Source organism: Phocoena sinus, chromosome 7 (assembly GCF_008692025.1).
Source record: "Phocoena sinus isolate mPhoSin1 chromosome 7, mPhoSin1.pri, whole genome shotgun sequence".
NCBI lineage: Eukaryota > Metazoa > Chordata > Mammalia > Artiodactyla > Phocoenidae > Phocoena > Phocoena sinus.
In genome coordinates this window covers 48,373,984-48,391,646 of record NC_045769.1, presented here as the reverse complement: position 1 = coordinate 48,391,646, position 17,663 = coordinate 48,373,984, and the positions used below count along the sequence as shown (strand labels likewise).

General features: G+C 36.8%; 1 protein-coding gene across 1 annotated transcript; it reads left to right on the top strand.

The window, feature by feature from the left end:
• The first annotated feature begins 685 nt into the window (after positions 1–685).
• On the top strand, positions 686–889 carry LOC116756349 (cytochrome c oxidase subunit 8C, mitochondrial). Its single transcript, XM_032636621.1, has one exon. It carries the CDS (start codon positions 686–688, stop codon positions 887–889), a length of 204 nt encoding a protein of 67 aa, XP_032492512.1.
• Positions 890–17,663: the final 16,774 nt, after the last annotated feature.

Below are 17,663 nucleotides of genomic sequence, written 5' to 3'. Positions count from 1 at the left end.
CTAGCTAATCCCAGTTGTCTTGCATTGGGAAAGAGTTTAAGCAAACCATGCTAATAATAAAGGATACTTATCTAACAATAACCAGTGCTCTTCTACTCATTTAGCTGTAAGGATAGATAGGGTTCCATAGCAAAGAAAATAAAATTATGCATTGAAACATTTTCTTCACTATGTAAAGCAATCTATTAAAATATCAACACTGTGATTCCCTTGCAGGTATGGAGAAGCAACTGCCTCAAATCAATCATCTGAGCTCCTGATGTGGTTAGTTTTAATGTCAACTTGACTGGTGCCCACGGGGTGGCCAGATATTTGGTCAAACATATTTATGGGTCTGTGAGGGTGTTTCTAGATGAGATTAACATTTGAATTGATAAAAGCAAGTAAAGCAGACTGTCCTCCCCAATGTGAATGGGCCTCAACCAACCCATTGAAGGAATGAATAGACTAAAAGACTCAATAAGAAAACTTATTTCTAACTGCTTGACTGTCTTCAAGCTGGGACATCAGTATTCTCCTGCATTCAAGCTCAGTCTGGAACTTACACCACTAGCTGGCTCTCCTGCATCTCCAGTTTGCTAACTACAGAGCTCAGATCTTATGTCAAAAAACCTCGCCTCACATCACTTCACTTCACCTCACCTCGCCTCGCGTCTTCGCCTTGCTGTGCCTCAGCCAACGAGTCATGCCGCGCCTGCCGGTTCTCTGCCTACTTCCCAGCTGCCATGTGACCCTGCTGGTCCTGCAGCCTGGTCAGCGCCTGGCCCACTTGGAGCCTCCCCGCCAGTGCCCCGCGTCGACCGTAGAGGTGGCTATTGCCCTCATGGTGTTTTTTACCACCTTCTTAACCCCCAGTGGTTATGTGCTAAGCAATATGAACCAGTTCTGAAGACGGTAGTGGGAGAAGATGTAGAACAGCTGTTAACGTCCAACAAACTTTCAGAAAACGCTGTGGCTTCTTTAAATGAGTAAAAGTACTTAGTTCGGTTGATGATGCAACCGCTGTGGGTATTCACTTTCATAACCACATGCTTATGGTAAATATTTTGCACTTTTTTTATATTGTGTATTATAGAAAGTTGTATAGTCATTTAAAAATGTTAAATAAAATTGAGACAGTTGTTCATGCTTGGTAAAAAAAAAAAGAGAGAGAGAGTTGTCTTATATTGATACCACACACACACACACACACACACACACACACACACAGAGTCAAATTCTTAAAAGCAAAGAATACAAGTGTTTGCCAGGGGCTGGGGGGATGGAGAAAATGGGGAATTGTTATTTAATGGGCATAAAATTTCAGTTACACTGGATGAATAAATTCTAGAATATATGCTGTGCAACATAGTACATATAGTTTACAATACAGTATTGTGCTCTTAAAAATTTAAGAGGGTAGATCTCATGTTGAGATCTCATCACAATAAATAAATAAACAAGAAAACTCTGGAAGGTATTGCTATGTATATTACCTTAATTGTGGTGATGGTATCTGTACACATTGAATCTAAAAAAAAATCTACAGCCTAGATCTTCAATAATGAAGGAAACCTGAATATTTACCCTGTGTAATCAGGAAAAGGGTAATGATTCCCACTTTCAACATTCCTGTTCAACATTGTTCTGAAGGCCCTAGCCATTGCAATAAGGCAAAAAAAATCAATAAAAGATAAAGCCAGGAAAGTAAGAAGTAAACCTTTTGCAGATAGTATGATTGTTTAAATAGAAAATTCCATGGAATCCACAAAAAAAACTACTAATATTTATGAATACGGCAAAATTCAAGGATAAAAGATTAAAATACCAAAATCAGTTGTACTTTTGTTAACTAGTGGCAACAATTAAAAAAATAAAATATTTAAATTTCCATTCACTATACACAAAATAAAATATTCATGAAAAGTCTAACAAAAGATGCACTATTTCTCAACAATGTAAATTACATATCGTTAATGATAGAAAATAAAAGACTACTAGGTGGAGAAATATTCAATACTCATGGACTGAAACACTTAGTATTTTTAAGATAGTAACGCCTCCCATTTCAACTATGCATTAAATACAATTCCAATTATACAAGTCGACAAGCTGATTCAAAAATGATTTTGAATAAAAAGAAAAATCTGGAAGACTTATTCCACCTAATTTTGAGAATAAAGCTACAAAATCAAAACTGTTTGGTATTAGTGAAAAGATAATATACATCAGTGTAACAAAATGGAACATCCAGAAATAGGCCACATATATAGGGTCAACTTGTTTCTGCAAAGATGCCAAAGCAATTTAATCTGTATGCATAAAGACTGAGCATTCTCCCTTTTCTCACGCCATGAAGAAAAAATGAACTCAAAATGAAAAGCCTACCTAAATATTCAACTAAAAATGATAAAATTTCTTAAAGAAAACAGTTTATTTGTAATCTAACAAAGATTTTTTAGATAAATTAACAAAACATGGAACATAAAAGAAAAAATTGTAAACTGCGACTTCATTAAAAAAAGCGTTCTTGGGCTTCCCCGGTGGTGCAGTGGTTGAGAGTCCGCCTGCTGATGAAGGGGACACGGGTTTGTGCCCCGGTCCGGGAAGATCCCACATGCCCGTGAGCCATGGCTGCTGAGCCTGCGCGTCCGGAGCCTGTGCTCCACAAGGGGAGAGGCCACAACAGTGAGAGGCCCGCGTACCGAAAAAAAAAAAAAAAAGGTGTTCTTCAAGGACTTCCCCGGTTGTCCAGTAGTTAAGACTCCACACTCCCAATGCAGGGGACCCAGTTTCATCCCTGGTCAGGGAAGTGGATCCCACATGCCTCAATTAAAAGATCCCACACGCCTCAACTAAGACCCGGCGCAGCCAAATAAATTTTTTTTTTTTAAAGTACTCTGCAAAAACCATTATACAATGAAGAGAAAAACTGTTGAGCTGCCAGGTGTCAAGGTGGTAGATTACCGAAGATGAGCCAAACCAAAAGTAACAATCAAGGCTTTGTTCACTTACTGTGTGTGTTTGTTAGGACTGCCATAACTGCCTAAACCATACCACAGACTGGGTGGTTTAAACTTACAGATCAAGATGTCAGCAGGGTTGTTTCTTCTGAGGCCTCTCTCCTGGGCTTGTAGATAACCATCTTCTCCCTATGTCTTCACGTGATCTTCCCTCTGTGTGTCTTTGTCCTAAAATTCTCTTCTTATAAGGACACCAATCATACTGCATTAGAGTCCATGCCAATGACCTCATTTAAACTTATTACCTATTTAAGTCCATATTTCCAAATACAGTCACATTCTGAGGTACTGGAGGTTACCTCAACATGAATTGTTCAGGGACACAATTTCCCCCATGATACTGCGATAGTGCAGGCAAGAAGCAAAGAAAAAGAAAAGTACAGGCTAGCCAATGTTCCATTTTTCCCCGTGGAAGGGTACCGGCAGAGGGTCAGTCAGATGATATGCAGCACAGTGGGGGAAATCATCTCAAGGCTGAGGATCCTGAAAAAGAAAGAAAGAAAAAAAAGAAACCCTCCTGCCTTTTATAGACCCAGGTGGCCAGGAGCAGGGGGAGGGAGATGTGGTAGGAGTGAAAAAGTGCTGAGTCAGAGTGGAGCAAATATTTTAGCAAGAAGGTTTCAGCTGAGGCGCCTAAAATGTGCCTCAGCTGTGGGCTCTGAATGGCAGCACCTACTTTAGGAATGCTGATATGCATGTGAACATGGCTCGCCCAGAAGTGGGGGACTTTGTCCTTGACTGCCACTCTCTCCATAGTTACAGTCTCAAGAATGGTTGTTCATGAATACAGTGTATAAATACGTGAAAGTCTACATTTTAAATATAAGATTAGGAACACATACTCTAGAAGCAATTAAAATAAATTTGTCAGGGTACTGATAAAGGAACTGTGGAAATAAACTAAGACAACCCAAATGAGAATGAGTAAATGAGATTTATTCAGAGCTTGCTATAGCAAGGGAGTCAGCCATCAACCCTTTTGTTGGCAGAGACTCAAAGGCAGACAGATGAATGGGAAAGCTTTATATGGAAAGAAAAAAAAAGGAAGGCTTCAGTATCCTCTGATTAGAGGCTGTTGCCCTGGAGAAGCTGTAAGCAGACTAACTAGAAGTGGAGCAACCTATACAATTGGTTAGGGGAGCACACTTGGCTTTCTCTGGTTGATCCTAAGTTGGAAGCAGGGGCAAAAATTAGAGAAGCCTGCGTTACTGATCAAGTCCTGGCTGTTTTGGGTCAATGGCTACTGAGGCTGTTGTTTAGCTTCCTGGACTGGTTGCTGCAGGTTGAGGGTCAGAATTCTACTTTTATATATGGTTTTGAGATAGGCTGGGACTGGGACCCTTTACTGGAGTGCTTGCACCTGGACAGACGTCTCCTTCTTGAGCAACAGAATACAAAGAAAGTATAAAGGATTAAAAATAACTGCATGCATGCACAGTTGGGGCAAATTATGAACAGTAAGACAGAAAAAGGCCAAAAACCAACTGACACGTCTGAGGTTCCGGGAGCAAAAGCAGGGTGCTGCACATGATCCCTGCACACAGCACCACCAAGGGGGTACGCAGACCACCTAAGCCACCCTTCCGGCTCACCCACCCATCTGCCCCTACTCTCACCACATTTAAGGAACCAGCTTGCCCCACCCTGGGGGAGCAAGCAAGGGCACCTGTTACTTGTTTTCACTCCCTCTTGCTGAAGCAGGAGTCCCAGTAAAGCCTTGCTTAAGTTTCTCGTCTGACCTCTATCAATTTCTATTTGATTAAGGAGTCCAAGGACCTAGGTTGGTAACACTTCGGCTATTGTCCATTTATATATTCAATCTCTCAGTGAGAAAGCAGTAGAAAATTAGTGCAGAATTTTATGACCAACTTATACTGTCAACTCCTGAATAAAGCCCAAGTAACATATATTCTTTTGCATTTTTTTCTGGAGTTTATACGTGGAATTGAAAGTAACATTAAATATGTAATTAGAATTAAAATTACATTGTAAAGTAGGAAAAGTGTTCACAAAGCACAAAATTAAGTGAAATAACCATAAATGTGCTATAAGATACTGAGGAGGAAAAATCAAAGCCTGGAGTTTCCCAGAAGACAGTGAATGCAATGCAAGTCACAAATAAGGCATAACATAAGATCAGCAAATTAGAGATCCTAAAGGCAAATTATAATTTTTTAATTTACCACATTTTTTTCCAGAAAAAAAACAACAACTTGGAGTAGTATTTAGAACAGGCATATATTCCAAGGCATTGATAGGGGGAATTAATGACTGGAGAACAAACCAAATTTTAAACTGTCTCTCAGCCAGGGTAAAAATAAATGTTAATTGCATTTGCTCTCTTTAATTGAAAGAATGAACAATACCGAAACCTCAAAGAAGGGAATAATGTTTTAAACACGAAAAGAAATTTCTCATAGTCTGGTAGTTTGACATGATGATAAATAGTGTAGTCTCTAAAACCAGACTGCCTCAGATCAAGTCCTATCTCTGCCACTTATAAGCTGGTTGTTTCTCTCTATAACATGAAATTCTTGTCATGGTTATGTAGCATATATTTAAACCACTTAAACATAACACCTAGCACCTTATTTAATATCTCTTCAAAGTTAGCTATAAATATATTATTCACATAAGAAATAAGTATTGAGTGCTGAAAACTGTCTAGTCACTAGTTTAAACACTGGGGATACAACAGTAAGCCAATAGACACGGTCCCTGGTTTTATAGTTGCATTATGGAGCCATACAAATGCTATAAAGAAGATTAGGGCAAAGTAAGAGTTAGCGATACTGCAGAGAGAAGTGTTCTATATATAGAATAGTTCAAGAAGAACTTCTACACAGTAACTTTTGAACATAGACCTGAAAATAGATAGGGGAGAAGTCACAGGGAAGAGTAGAAGAGTGTGTTTGATAAAAGGAACTTTCTGAAGTGTTACATACATGTCAATGCATTCTTAGCATGTTCCAAAAACAACAAGGCCATATTGGTGAAATGGAAACCATGACATGCTTTGAGCAGAGCAATGATTTGATTTTATTTTGAAAGTATCATACTGGCTACTCTTAGCAGCATGAACTATAGGGAGGCAAGACAGAAGAAAGATCATTATCTTTGTCAATGTCTCCTCCACCTTTCCCCCATACATATCATCCATCCATTCATTTATTTATCTATCTATCTAGAGTATATTATATAATACACATATGTTGTATGTATAAAAGAATAACAGCTATTATATTTGCCTTGTTCATCTAAGGTGATATAACGAGAACTCTTTTGGAGAGAATTTTTAAAACAGAAGTAAATAGAGGGTATTGTTTTGCTTTGCTTTTTGTTTTGTTTGTCTTGCTATAATTTTAATAAAAGATGAGGGCCTGGGAAAGTGAAATTCAATGAAAGCAAGGTTGTAAGGATCTAAGATAAGTACGCCTCAGTTTGAATCTTGGTTCTGTGACCTTGGACAAATTACTTAACCTCCCTGTGATTCAGTTTCTTCATCTTTAAATTGGAATAATGCTAGGACCTACAGCAAAGTTGATGTTTTTGTTGTTGAGAATTAAGTCAATATATATAAAATACTTAGGAAAATGCCTGCAATTTAACAAGCATTTAATAAATATGAGTTCTTATTATTCTTATTATTGAAGAAAGAGAAAAATGATTTGATTGACCAAACATCATGTGGCTCTAAAAGAATATTTTAAATTGTAACTTAACTAGTAGAATTGTGTCAGTGTAGGTGATTTGGTGAGCCTCTGGGTCAGACACTCCGAAGGACAGCAGCAATCTGAGGTCTTTTATAGACTGAGGTTTATCATGCAGATGGCTAGCAGGTGTTGAGTGCAGTTTTGCAGGGTATGCAAAGCAAACAGTCTTTAAATGGCCTAATCTAAAAAATCTGAGTTTGGTGCCTGTGGGCTTTGGAGCTAATGGGCCCCAGTCTGCTATGAAGAAATAATCACCATAGGGTCAATAGACAGAGGCCATCTTTGCCTTGTTTATATAACAGAGCCTCCCATGAGTCCCATGTGATGTGGACATGACTGGTTCAGAGTCAAGTCTGTAGTCAGGGACCCTGAAATAGCAGGGTTCCAAAAAGCAGGTGCCCAAAGAAAAATCTGACAGAGAAGTAGAGAGGGCTCCTCTTCCACTCAGGATGAAAGGAAGCCTGAGAGGGACAAGCGCTGTCAGTGGGCACTTTTTAAGACACGGAGATCAGGTTCTTTGTTACTCTGGCATGGACTTTTGTTGCAAAGGCTATCTGGGCAGTGACCAGAGGATACGAATGACAGAAGTGTTCTGTGCCTCACCTTAATAAGAGATCCCATAAACCATATTTCCACACACCTCTCGTCATTTGTAGACAAAGTCTGAGAAGCCTGAGAGACCAAGCATTTTACCTAGAGAGACTTTCCTTAAAAGATTCTTGAATCACTTATCTATACTAAGTCTAGCTCTTTTGTTGATTTTCCTTTGCCTGCTATCCAAGATAGGGGTTGGGGAGGGCCTGCGAGGAAAAAGAAACCATTTATAGACAAAGAAATCACCTTTCATCTGATCACAGCTGTGGTTGTTTGAGGATTTTTCCCAGGCTTTCTACCTACTCATTATTTGAGATTATGGTATTGTGGGGGGGGGGGGCGGGGGGGGGAGGTGTGGTATCTGTGTTTGGTAAAAAACTTTTATGGTTGCTTGTATTTTCTTTAGTTCTCAATTTATTCAGTTTACAAATTTAAAAATCTATTTTCCTTTTAAACTCCTAAACACGGTTTATAATCTGGTGTATTTAATTATAAATATAGTTATGTGGGTTATCATTAAATACCTTTGTTTGGAAAATTTTTTTTTTTAACAACTTTACTGAGGTATACAAAAAACTACACATATTTAAATATGCCATTTGATGGGTTTAGACACAAGCAAACATCTGTGATGCCATCAGTATAATCAAGGTAGTAGACATATCCAACACCTCCCAAAGTTTTCTTGTGTCCCTTTATTGTTGTTTAATTTTTCAGTAAGAACACTTAACATGAGGTATACCTTCCTAACAAATTTTGGAGTGCACCGTGCCTTATTGTTAGCCATAGGCACTATTATACAGCAGATTTCTAGAATTTACTCACCTAGCATAACAGAAACTTTGCATCCATTGAACAACAGCTCTCCATTTCCCTCAACCCCCCAGCCCCTGGCAACCACTATTCTACTCTCTGTTTCTATGAGTTTGACTATTTTAGAAACCTTAGATAAGTGGAATCAAATTTAATGCCCAATTAATTTTCATTTTCATTTCCATGAGTAAATTTCCCTAAATATCTAGTAATGTTTACAAACTTAATTTTATCAATTCTGTAAGACATTTCAAACTACATCTGAAAATTTAATCTATTTCTCTCAACCATTTGCAATACCTACTTCCAAATGTTTGAAAAACTCTTTTACATCTAATAAATCAGACTTTTTTTCAATCTCCTTCAATGTTTCAAATAAACATACAGACAAGCACAATGATTTTAAAACTTGTCACTATACCTGTTAAATACAATTTAAACCAATAAATGTTATATTTAAATCTACTATAATTCTATAAATACGAACATTAATTTAAATCTATGAATGTTATAGAATTTGATTTAAAAATCACACAAACACTCCCATGCAGACATGCATAAATATGGATAATTATAGGCATAGGGGACAGTTTTAAAAATAACTATATCAACTACGTAAACACTGATCCACTTACAGACACCTCCCATCTTCTCTCATTCCCACATACATCATATTCAAACCATCCATACATGTCCATATCCAAAAGCATAAGACCCATTGTTCCAAAAGCATACATAAACTCATATTTACATATACATATTTAAATATAACTGGAATGGACTTATAAATATTGTTGGAAAAATATCAATCCTAAAATAATCTTGCCATATTAATATAGTCTAATGATTTAAATACACATGTGGTATAATAAATAATACCAAAATTCTTATAAAAATTGAATTGCTTCATTTGGTATTGCAATACAAAATATTCACATAAAGAAATCTTGTAGAATTGGCAACAATATAGCATATCTGTTCCTTTGTGTTTAAAGCACATCATTTCTTAGGTGAAGATTAGCTCCAGATCTCTAAGGAGTCACTTTTAGTCCTCAAAGTGAACATTGTGAAGAATGGGACATTCTTAGATAATAGGTTTCCTTAGATTTGTTACCTATTTCAGCCAGGTTTAACATTATTTTAGACTTTGCATCTTTTAATTTGACCATCAGAGTTTTCGCAGCAACTTTTGAATAAGCTTATTACTAAGTCATGGAGTTGGAGATGACTAGTTGAGAATGGCCCTTGCAAAATAGCACATGAGCTGTATACCCAGCAGTGATAGGATTTGCAAAGTGAAGCAAACAAAAAGTCTAATTCATTCTCTTTAGATTTTAAAATAAAAAGGATCATTTTACATAGTAAATAATTAATTCATTTCTCAAAATGATAACCCCCTGCTAGTTACCTTCTGAATAAAAAACTATTTTTATGGTTTTGGATATAGGTAAACAGAAAGTTTTAATGCTTAAAAATATATGTAGATTCCAAAGTGAATCTGAGGATACAGTATATTTAAATATACTTCAATATTAATGTTGAAATATGTTATAATTCATCAATGAGTTTATTTTTGGTTTCAGTATGAATTCATAATTAGACCAAACATGGTTTGAACAGTATATATTTGCAATGAAGAAACTGAATATTTGGGGTAATTGAATCATAAATTTTACCCATTATACCTGGACTTTATGTCTATATACTTCAAAAGAGCTCTAACATCCTTAATTGCATCCTGTATTATTTTTGTAAAATAGCTTTGCACAATTTATTGCACAATTATTTCAGAACAAAATGAGGACACAGAGATATCACATTCATTTTATTTTCTTTCCATTGTGTTTTATGGTTGTGTGAGGAACTGTGGTTCTATAATTTGTATTTTGTTTGAATATTGGACACTACATTAATTTAATTGAAATTTTTAAAAACTTAATAATCGTCCACAGTGAAGAAATACTATTTCAACATTTTTGGTAAATATAGAGATGTGCCACCAGATCTCCCACCAGGAAGGCTGACTGCATAACAGTGGAGAGGAAAGTTGGCAGACAGCTTCCAGCTTGTAAGTTATTCAGAGCCTGCCGCAGCTGCAAACACCTAACCTCACCGAACTTCATGCCCTTCCCAGGAAACCTGTATCCAGACTGAAAGAGATAAGGAGACAAGGGCCTTGCCCTTTTGACCCAACTGGGTATCATCTGATGGGCAACACTCTTGAGAGCCCCTTGCCAGGTTGACCAAGGCTTTTCTTTTATTATTTATTTCTTTTTTCCTTTAACATCTTTATTGGAGTATAATTGCTTTACAACGTTGTGTTAGTTTCTGCTGTATAACAGAGTGAATCAGCTATATGTATACATATATCTACATAATGCCTCCTTCTTGCATCTCCCTCCCACCCTCATTATCCCACCCCTCTGGGTGGTCACAAAGCACCGAGCTGATCTTCCTGTGCTATACAGCTGCTTCCCACTAGCTATCTGTTATACATTTGGTAGTGTATATATGTCAATGTTACTCTCTCACTTCGTCCAAGCTTACCCTTCTCCCTCCCCGTGTCCTCAAGTCCATTTTCTATGTCTGTGTCTTTATTCCTGTCCTGCCCCTAGGTTCTTCAGAACTTTTTCTTTTTAGATTCCATATATATGTGTTAGCATATGTGTTAGCATACGGTATTTGTCTTTCTCTTTCTGACTTACTTCACTCTGTATGACAGACTCAAGGTCCATCCAACTCACTACAAATAACTCAATTTTGTTTCTTTTTATGGCTGAGTAATATTCCATTGTATATATGTGCCACATCTTCTTTATCCATTCATCTCTGAACTTAGGTGGCTTCCATGTCCTGGCTATTGTAAACACAGCTGCAATGAACATTGTGGTACATGACTCTTTTTGAATTATGGTTTTCTCAGGGTATATGCCCAGTAGTGGGATTGCTGGGTCATATGGTAGTTCTATTTTCAGTTTTTTAAGGAACCTCCATACTGTTCTCCATAGTGGCTGTATCAATTTACATTCCCACCAACAGTGCAAGAGGTTTCCCTTTTCACCACACCCCCTCTAGTATTTATAGTTTGTAGATTTTTTGATGATTGCCATTCTGACAGGTGTGAGGTGATACTTAATTGTAGTTTTGATTTGCATTTCTCTAATAATAGTGATGTTGAGCATCCTTTCATGTGTTTGTTGGCAATCTGTGTATCTTCTTTGGAGAATGTCTATTTAGGTTTTCTGCCGATTTTTGGATTGAGTTGTTTGTTCTTTTGATATTGAGCTGCATGAGCTGCTTGTATATTTTGGAGATTAATCCTTTGTCAGTGGCTGCCTTTGCAAATATTTTCTCCCATTCTGGGGGTTGTCTTTTCATCTTGTTTATGGATTCCTTTGCTGTGCAAAAGCTTTTAAGTTTCATTCAGTCCCATTTGTTTACTTTTGTTTTTATTTCCATTTCTCTAGGAGGTGGGTCAAAAAGGATCTTGCTGTGATTTATGTTATAGAGTGTTTGCCTATGTTTTCTTCTAAGAGTTTGATAGTTTCTGGCCTTACATTTAGGTCTTTAATCCATTTTTAGTTTATTTTTGTGTATGGTGTTCGGAAGTGTTCTAATTTCATTCTTTTACATGTAGCTGTCCAGTTTTCCCAGCACCACTTATTGAAGAGGGAGTTTTTCCTCCGCTGTATACTCTTGCCTCCTTTATCAAACATAAGGTGACCATAGGTGTATGGGTTTATCTCTGGGCTTTCTATCCTGTTCCATTGATCTATATTTCTGTTTTTGTGCCAGTACCATACTGTCTTGATTACTATAGCTTTGTAGTATAGTCTGAAGTCCAGGAGCCTGATTCCTCCAGCTCCGTTTTTCTTTCTCAAGATTACTTTGGCTATTCGAGGTCTTTTTTATTTCCATACAAATTGTGAAATTTTTTGTTCTAGTTCTGTGAAAAATGTCATTGGTAGTTTGATAGGGATTGCACTGAATCTGTAGATTGCTTTGGGTAGTATAGTCATTTTCACAATGTTGATTCTTCCAATCCAAGAACATGATATATCCATCCGTTTATATCACCTTTAATTTCTTTCATCAGTGTCTTATAGTTTTCTGCATACAGGTCTTTTGTCTCCTTAGGTAGGGTTATTCCTAGATATTTTATTCTTTTGTTGCAGTGGTAAATGGGAGTGTTTCCTTAATTTCTCTTTCAGATTTTTCATCATTAGTGTATAGTAATGCAAGAGACTTTTGTGCATTAACTTTGTATCCTGCTACTTTACCAAATTCATTGATTAGCTCTAGTAATTTTCTAATAGCATCTTTAGGATTCTCTACATTGACAGTTTTACTTCTTCTTTTCCAATTTGGATTCCTTTTATTTCTTTTTCTTCTCTGATTGCTGTGGCTAAAACTTCCAAAACTATGTGAATAATACTGGTGAGCGTGGGCAACCTTGTCTTGGTCGTGATCTGAGAGGGAATGGTTTCAGTTTTTCACCATTGAGAACAATCTTGGCTGTGGGTTTGTCATATATGGTTTTTATTATGTTGAGGTAGGTTCCCTCTATGCCTGTTTTCTGGAGAGTTTTTATCATAAATGGGTGTTGAATTTTATAAAAAGCTTTTTCTGCATCTACTGAGATTATCATATGGTTTTTATCCTTCATTTTTTTGATACTGTGTATCACATTGATTGATTTGCATTTATTGAAGATTCCTTGCTTTCCTGGGATAAACCCCACTTGATCATCGTGTATGATCCTTTTAATGTGCTGTTGGATTCTGTTTGCTAGTATTTTGTTGAGGATTTTTGCATCTATGTTCATCAGTGATATTGGCCTGTAGTTTACTTTCTTTGTGACATCTTTGTCTGGTTTTGGTATCAGGGTGATGGTGGCCGTGTAGAATGAGTTTGGGAGTGTTCCTCCCTCTGCAATTTTTGGGAAGAGTTTGAGAAGGATAGGTGTTAGCTCTTCTCTAAATGTTTGATGGAATTTGCCATCTGTGAAGCCATCTGTTCCTGGGCTTTTGTTTGTTGTAAGATTTTTAGTCACAGTTTCAATTTCAGTGCTTGTGATTGGTCTGTGTATATTTTTTATTTCTTCCTGGTTCAGTCTCAGAAGGTTGTGCTTTTCTAAGAATTTGTCCATTTCTTCCAGGTTGTCCATTTTATTGACATATAGTTGCTTGTAGTAACCATTTTATCTCCCAGCTCACTTATCTGTTCTTCTGCCTCAGTTATTCTGCTATTGATTCCTTCTAGAGTATTTTAATTTCAGTAATTGTGTTGTTCATCACTGCTGTTTGCTCTTTAGTTCTTCTAGATCCTCGTTAAATATTTCTTGTATTTTCTCCATTCTGTTTCTGAGATTTTGGATCAATTGCAGACAATTTTGTTATACCACTACTTAAATGAACCACGGCTCTTAATATCAACCTGAAAATAAACATTATGACATTTTAAGAGCTCACAGAACTTTATCTGTGGTCAGGTCATTATTAACCTCAAAGCACTACGCTTTCTGTTAGGGAGCACTTACTGTCCTTTAGTTTCTTGGTGTCAAGACCACCCTTCTATTCTCTGCTCAGTGATGCTGGGGTAGGAAATCTGCAAACTATATTTAGCCAATTCCTCTACCAGCTGAGAGTTACTCTCTCCTAGTAGTAATCACTGGTGGAAGATTAGAAAGCTGGAATGAGGAGAAGAGCTTCTAGCTCATTGGTCTGGTTGACCTCTCTCTGGTTAGGAAAGTTAAGTTCAGATTCCAGCATCTTTTGACACACCCAGCAGTCATGTGTCACTCCCTCTGGAGTATGCATAACAGCCCAGAAACATGAACTGAGGCGTTAGAGCTTCAGAAGCACCAATTTGTACCCACCCCTCCTCTGCTCTCTATACTCCATCAATCACAGCCCTTCATCACAGGTGTGAGCATCAGAGTCAGGATTCCTAGACTCAGGTGATATAACTTCTTCCCTTTGGTTTCCCTGCTCAAATAACGGTGGGGCCTTTATGCAATTTTGATTCTCTGGGTTCCCTTAGGATCCTTTTATCCTCTGTTGGGCTCCACCTATGAAAACAGATGCCTGTATTAAATCTCTGGGTTCTGTTTTTTTTACTGGACCCTGACTGATACAGGATGTTTTCTCAGAACTGGGGTGGAGTGGAATATAAATTCTTATATATCAAGAAAATTTAGTTTATAAACATGAACACAACATGAAAAGATGTGACAGCATGAGAGCACGAGCCAAGTATTATTGAAATTCTTACGTTGGAAAATCAATACAAAATACATGTTTAATAAAATCATAATGTTTTAAGTAGTGATCTTTTTTCACAGTGCATACATATACAAAACAAGACCTAAAATGAAGTTACCTAGAAAAGATAACTTCACCAACATCTAATTAGAGTCTGCTAAATTATAACTTACAAGATACATTGAGAAAATCGTCCATTCATTCAAGATTTGTAATTTCTTCTTTAAGACGTAAAGTATATAACATCTTTGGTAAAAACCTTGCAATTGGGGGTAATATTTAACTCAATATTACCGACAAAACTATTGCAGTATGCAGCCTTGAAGATGTTCCCTACCTCATCCCTCCATTTCCCCTGCCTACGGGTATTCAAGCACTTGTGTAATACCCTACCCTTGAATATGGCCTGGACTTACTGGCTCATTTCTAGTGAATATGATATAGCGGACATGAAGAGCTGCAGTCTTTCTTGCTCTGTCTTAGACTGCCCACCCAGCTGGCAGCCCTGTGGAGAGGCCACATCACTATGCCTACAAACAGACCTCTGAGGCCTGTCAATAATCGTGAAAGTAAGCTTGGAAGTGAATCCTACCCTAGTTGAAATATGAGACAACTGCAGTCCTAGCTGACACTTTGATTGCAGTCTCTTGAGAGGCCATTGAGCAGAAATACGCAGCAAATCTGTGCCTGACTTCCTGACTGACAGAAACCGTGAAATAATAAAAGTTTGCTGTTTTCAACCACTAAGTTTTGGAGTAATTTATTAGGCAGAAATAGATTACTAACACAGATTTTGGTGCCTGAATGTGAGGACTGCCATTACAAAAACCTAAAACGTGGGAACAACTTTGAAACCGAGCAGTGGACTTTAAGGAGAGTGTTAGTGAAAACTTAAAATGCCTTCAACATTCTGTCTGTGGAATTTAGGACTTTATGCTGTGGGTGAGGGCTTACAAGAAAGAGAGGGAAATCTTTCTGAAAAATGGAATAAGGAGAATCCTTGTTACTTAGTGGCAGAAAGATTAACAACACCAAACTGGATTGTGTAGAAAGTAGAACATATGCCTAATGAGCTGGGTGATCTCCCTAAAGAGATGTATAAGAAAAGAGATACATAAGAAAAAATATGTATAAGAAAAGTTTTGAAGGTGCAGCCTAGCTTCTTCATGTTGCTAATAGTGAACTGAAAGAAAAAAGAGATAAATTGAAAGACAGACTTAAAAAAGAGCCAAAACTTGACGGTTTAAAAAATCTTCAGCCTCTCCAGACAGCACATGATGCTAAAATTAAGAATGTACCAAAAGAGAAGGGGCCTTTGGACCTCCAGATTCTACTTGCAGGAAGCAGGCTACTACATCTGTTTAGCTACAAAAAAAAGTGCTACCTTTCATGCAATAGGTAAAATGACTCAGAGGGTGAAAACATGAGCCCAGAGATCAGACGTGAGTGCCAAGGAAAATTATTTCCAGGCCTTAAGGCATAATCGAGGAGCTCCTAACATTTCCATATATTTTAGAATTCTTATAAACAAGTGACTACTTGTCTCACTTCCCCCCTTTCTAAACTGAATGTCTATAGCAGTTATCCTATACCTGTCTCACCATTAATGTTAGGTATTTTGAGGGCGGACAACATGTCTTTTTGGTTTCCAGGGTCTACAGATTCAGAACTATAATTGAGGAGCTGTACTTAGAAAACAAACTTAAAGGGCTTTATCCATGTATGGACCTGAATTAGATGATGAGATTCTGGACTTTGAGCTGATTAAGTAATGGTATAAAGAGCTCTCTAAGGAGAAATACAGGATATATGTCAGAAAATAAAACTTTTGAAATGGAAAAGAGTTTTCAAAAACTATCCAAACTTTACTAATTTCTTAAAAGCATAAGAAGGAAAAAATAATCAAGAACATAATCTTTTCCTCATTTTTATTAGATTATGTTATTATTGAGTTCTAAGAGTTCATTTTATATGTGTGTGTGTGTGTACAAGTCCTTTATCAGATATGTGTTTTGAAAATATTTCCTTCCATTCTATGGCTTGCCTTTTTATTTTCTTACAATGACTATTGAAGAGCATCATAATTTTAACTTTGATGAAGTCCCATTTATCATTTTTTTGGATTTTATAATACATGATTTTTTTGTCCAGTCTAAGAAGTATTTGCCTAACCTATGGTCACAAAATTTTTTTCTTTGTACTCTACTAGAAGCTTTACAGTTTTACTTTTTACATTTAGGTCAATGATCAGCTCTGAATTAGGTATTGTAAATGTATAAATTAAGTTTTTAGGTTAAATTTTTTTCCCATGTGGATATTTAACTTTCCCATCATCACTATTTTTGAGTATTTCTCCCACTGTATATCTTTTATAAAAACTGAATTGACCATATCTGTGCAGGTGTATTTCTGAACTCTCTATTTTATGCCACCAATATATACGTCTAATACTTAAGTAATAGTACACTATCTTAATTACTGTAGCTTTATGGTAAATCTTGAAATCAGGCAGCTTAAATCCTTTAACTTTGCTCTCCTTTTTCTAAAATGTTTTGGATTTTCTAGGTCCTTCATATTTTCTTATGAATTTGAGAATCAGCCTGTCAATTTCTGAGAACTCCCAGTGAGGTTTTGATGGAATTAATGTTTGCCATGTTTTACATATGGTTGCTTGTTAAAAATTAGTAGTATACAGAAGAAAATAGCTTAGCTTTCAAAAGTGCTTACTCAAGGAAAATGCAAATGATTAGTTAGAGAGTAATATGGAAAACATTTGGCCAACAGGTTTTTTATCAATTAATAATTTTCTTCAGTAAAATACATAAATCCAGCAATAACTCTTAAATAAAAGAAATACAATATTGTCTAACTCCCTTTTTGTATCTAGCTTTACATCATTAAGATGTCTTTCTCACTAGATTACAGGTGAAAATCAAAATGGTAGTGCAAATTAACAATGCTTGCTATAATAAGCATAGTGTAAACAATTCTTTTATTTTTTTAACATCTTTATTGGAGTATAATTGCTTTACAATGGTGTGTTGGCTTCTGCTGTATCACAAAGCAAATCAGCTATACATATACATATATCCTTCCTCTTGCATCTCCCTCCCACCCTCCCTATCCCACCCCTCTAGATGGTCACAAAGCACTGAGCTGATCTCCCTGTGCTATGCAGCTGCTTCCCACTATCTATTTTACATTTGGTAGTGTATATATGTCCATGCCACTCTCTCACTTCATCCCAGCTTGCCGTTCCCCCTCCCCGTGTCCTCAAG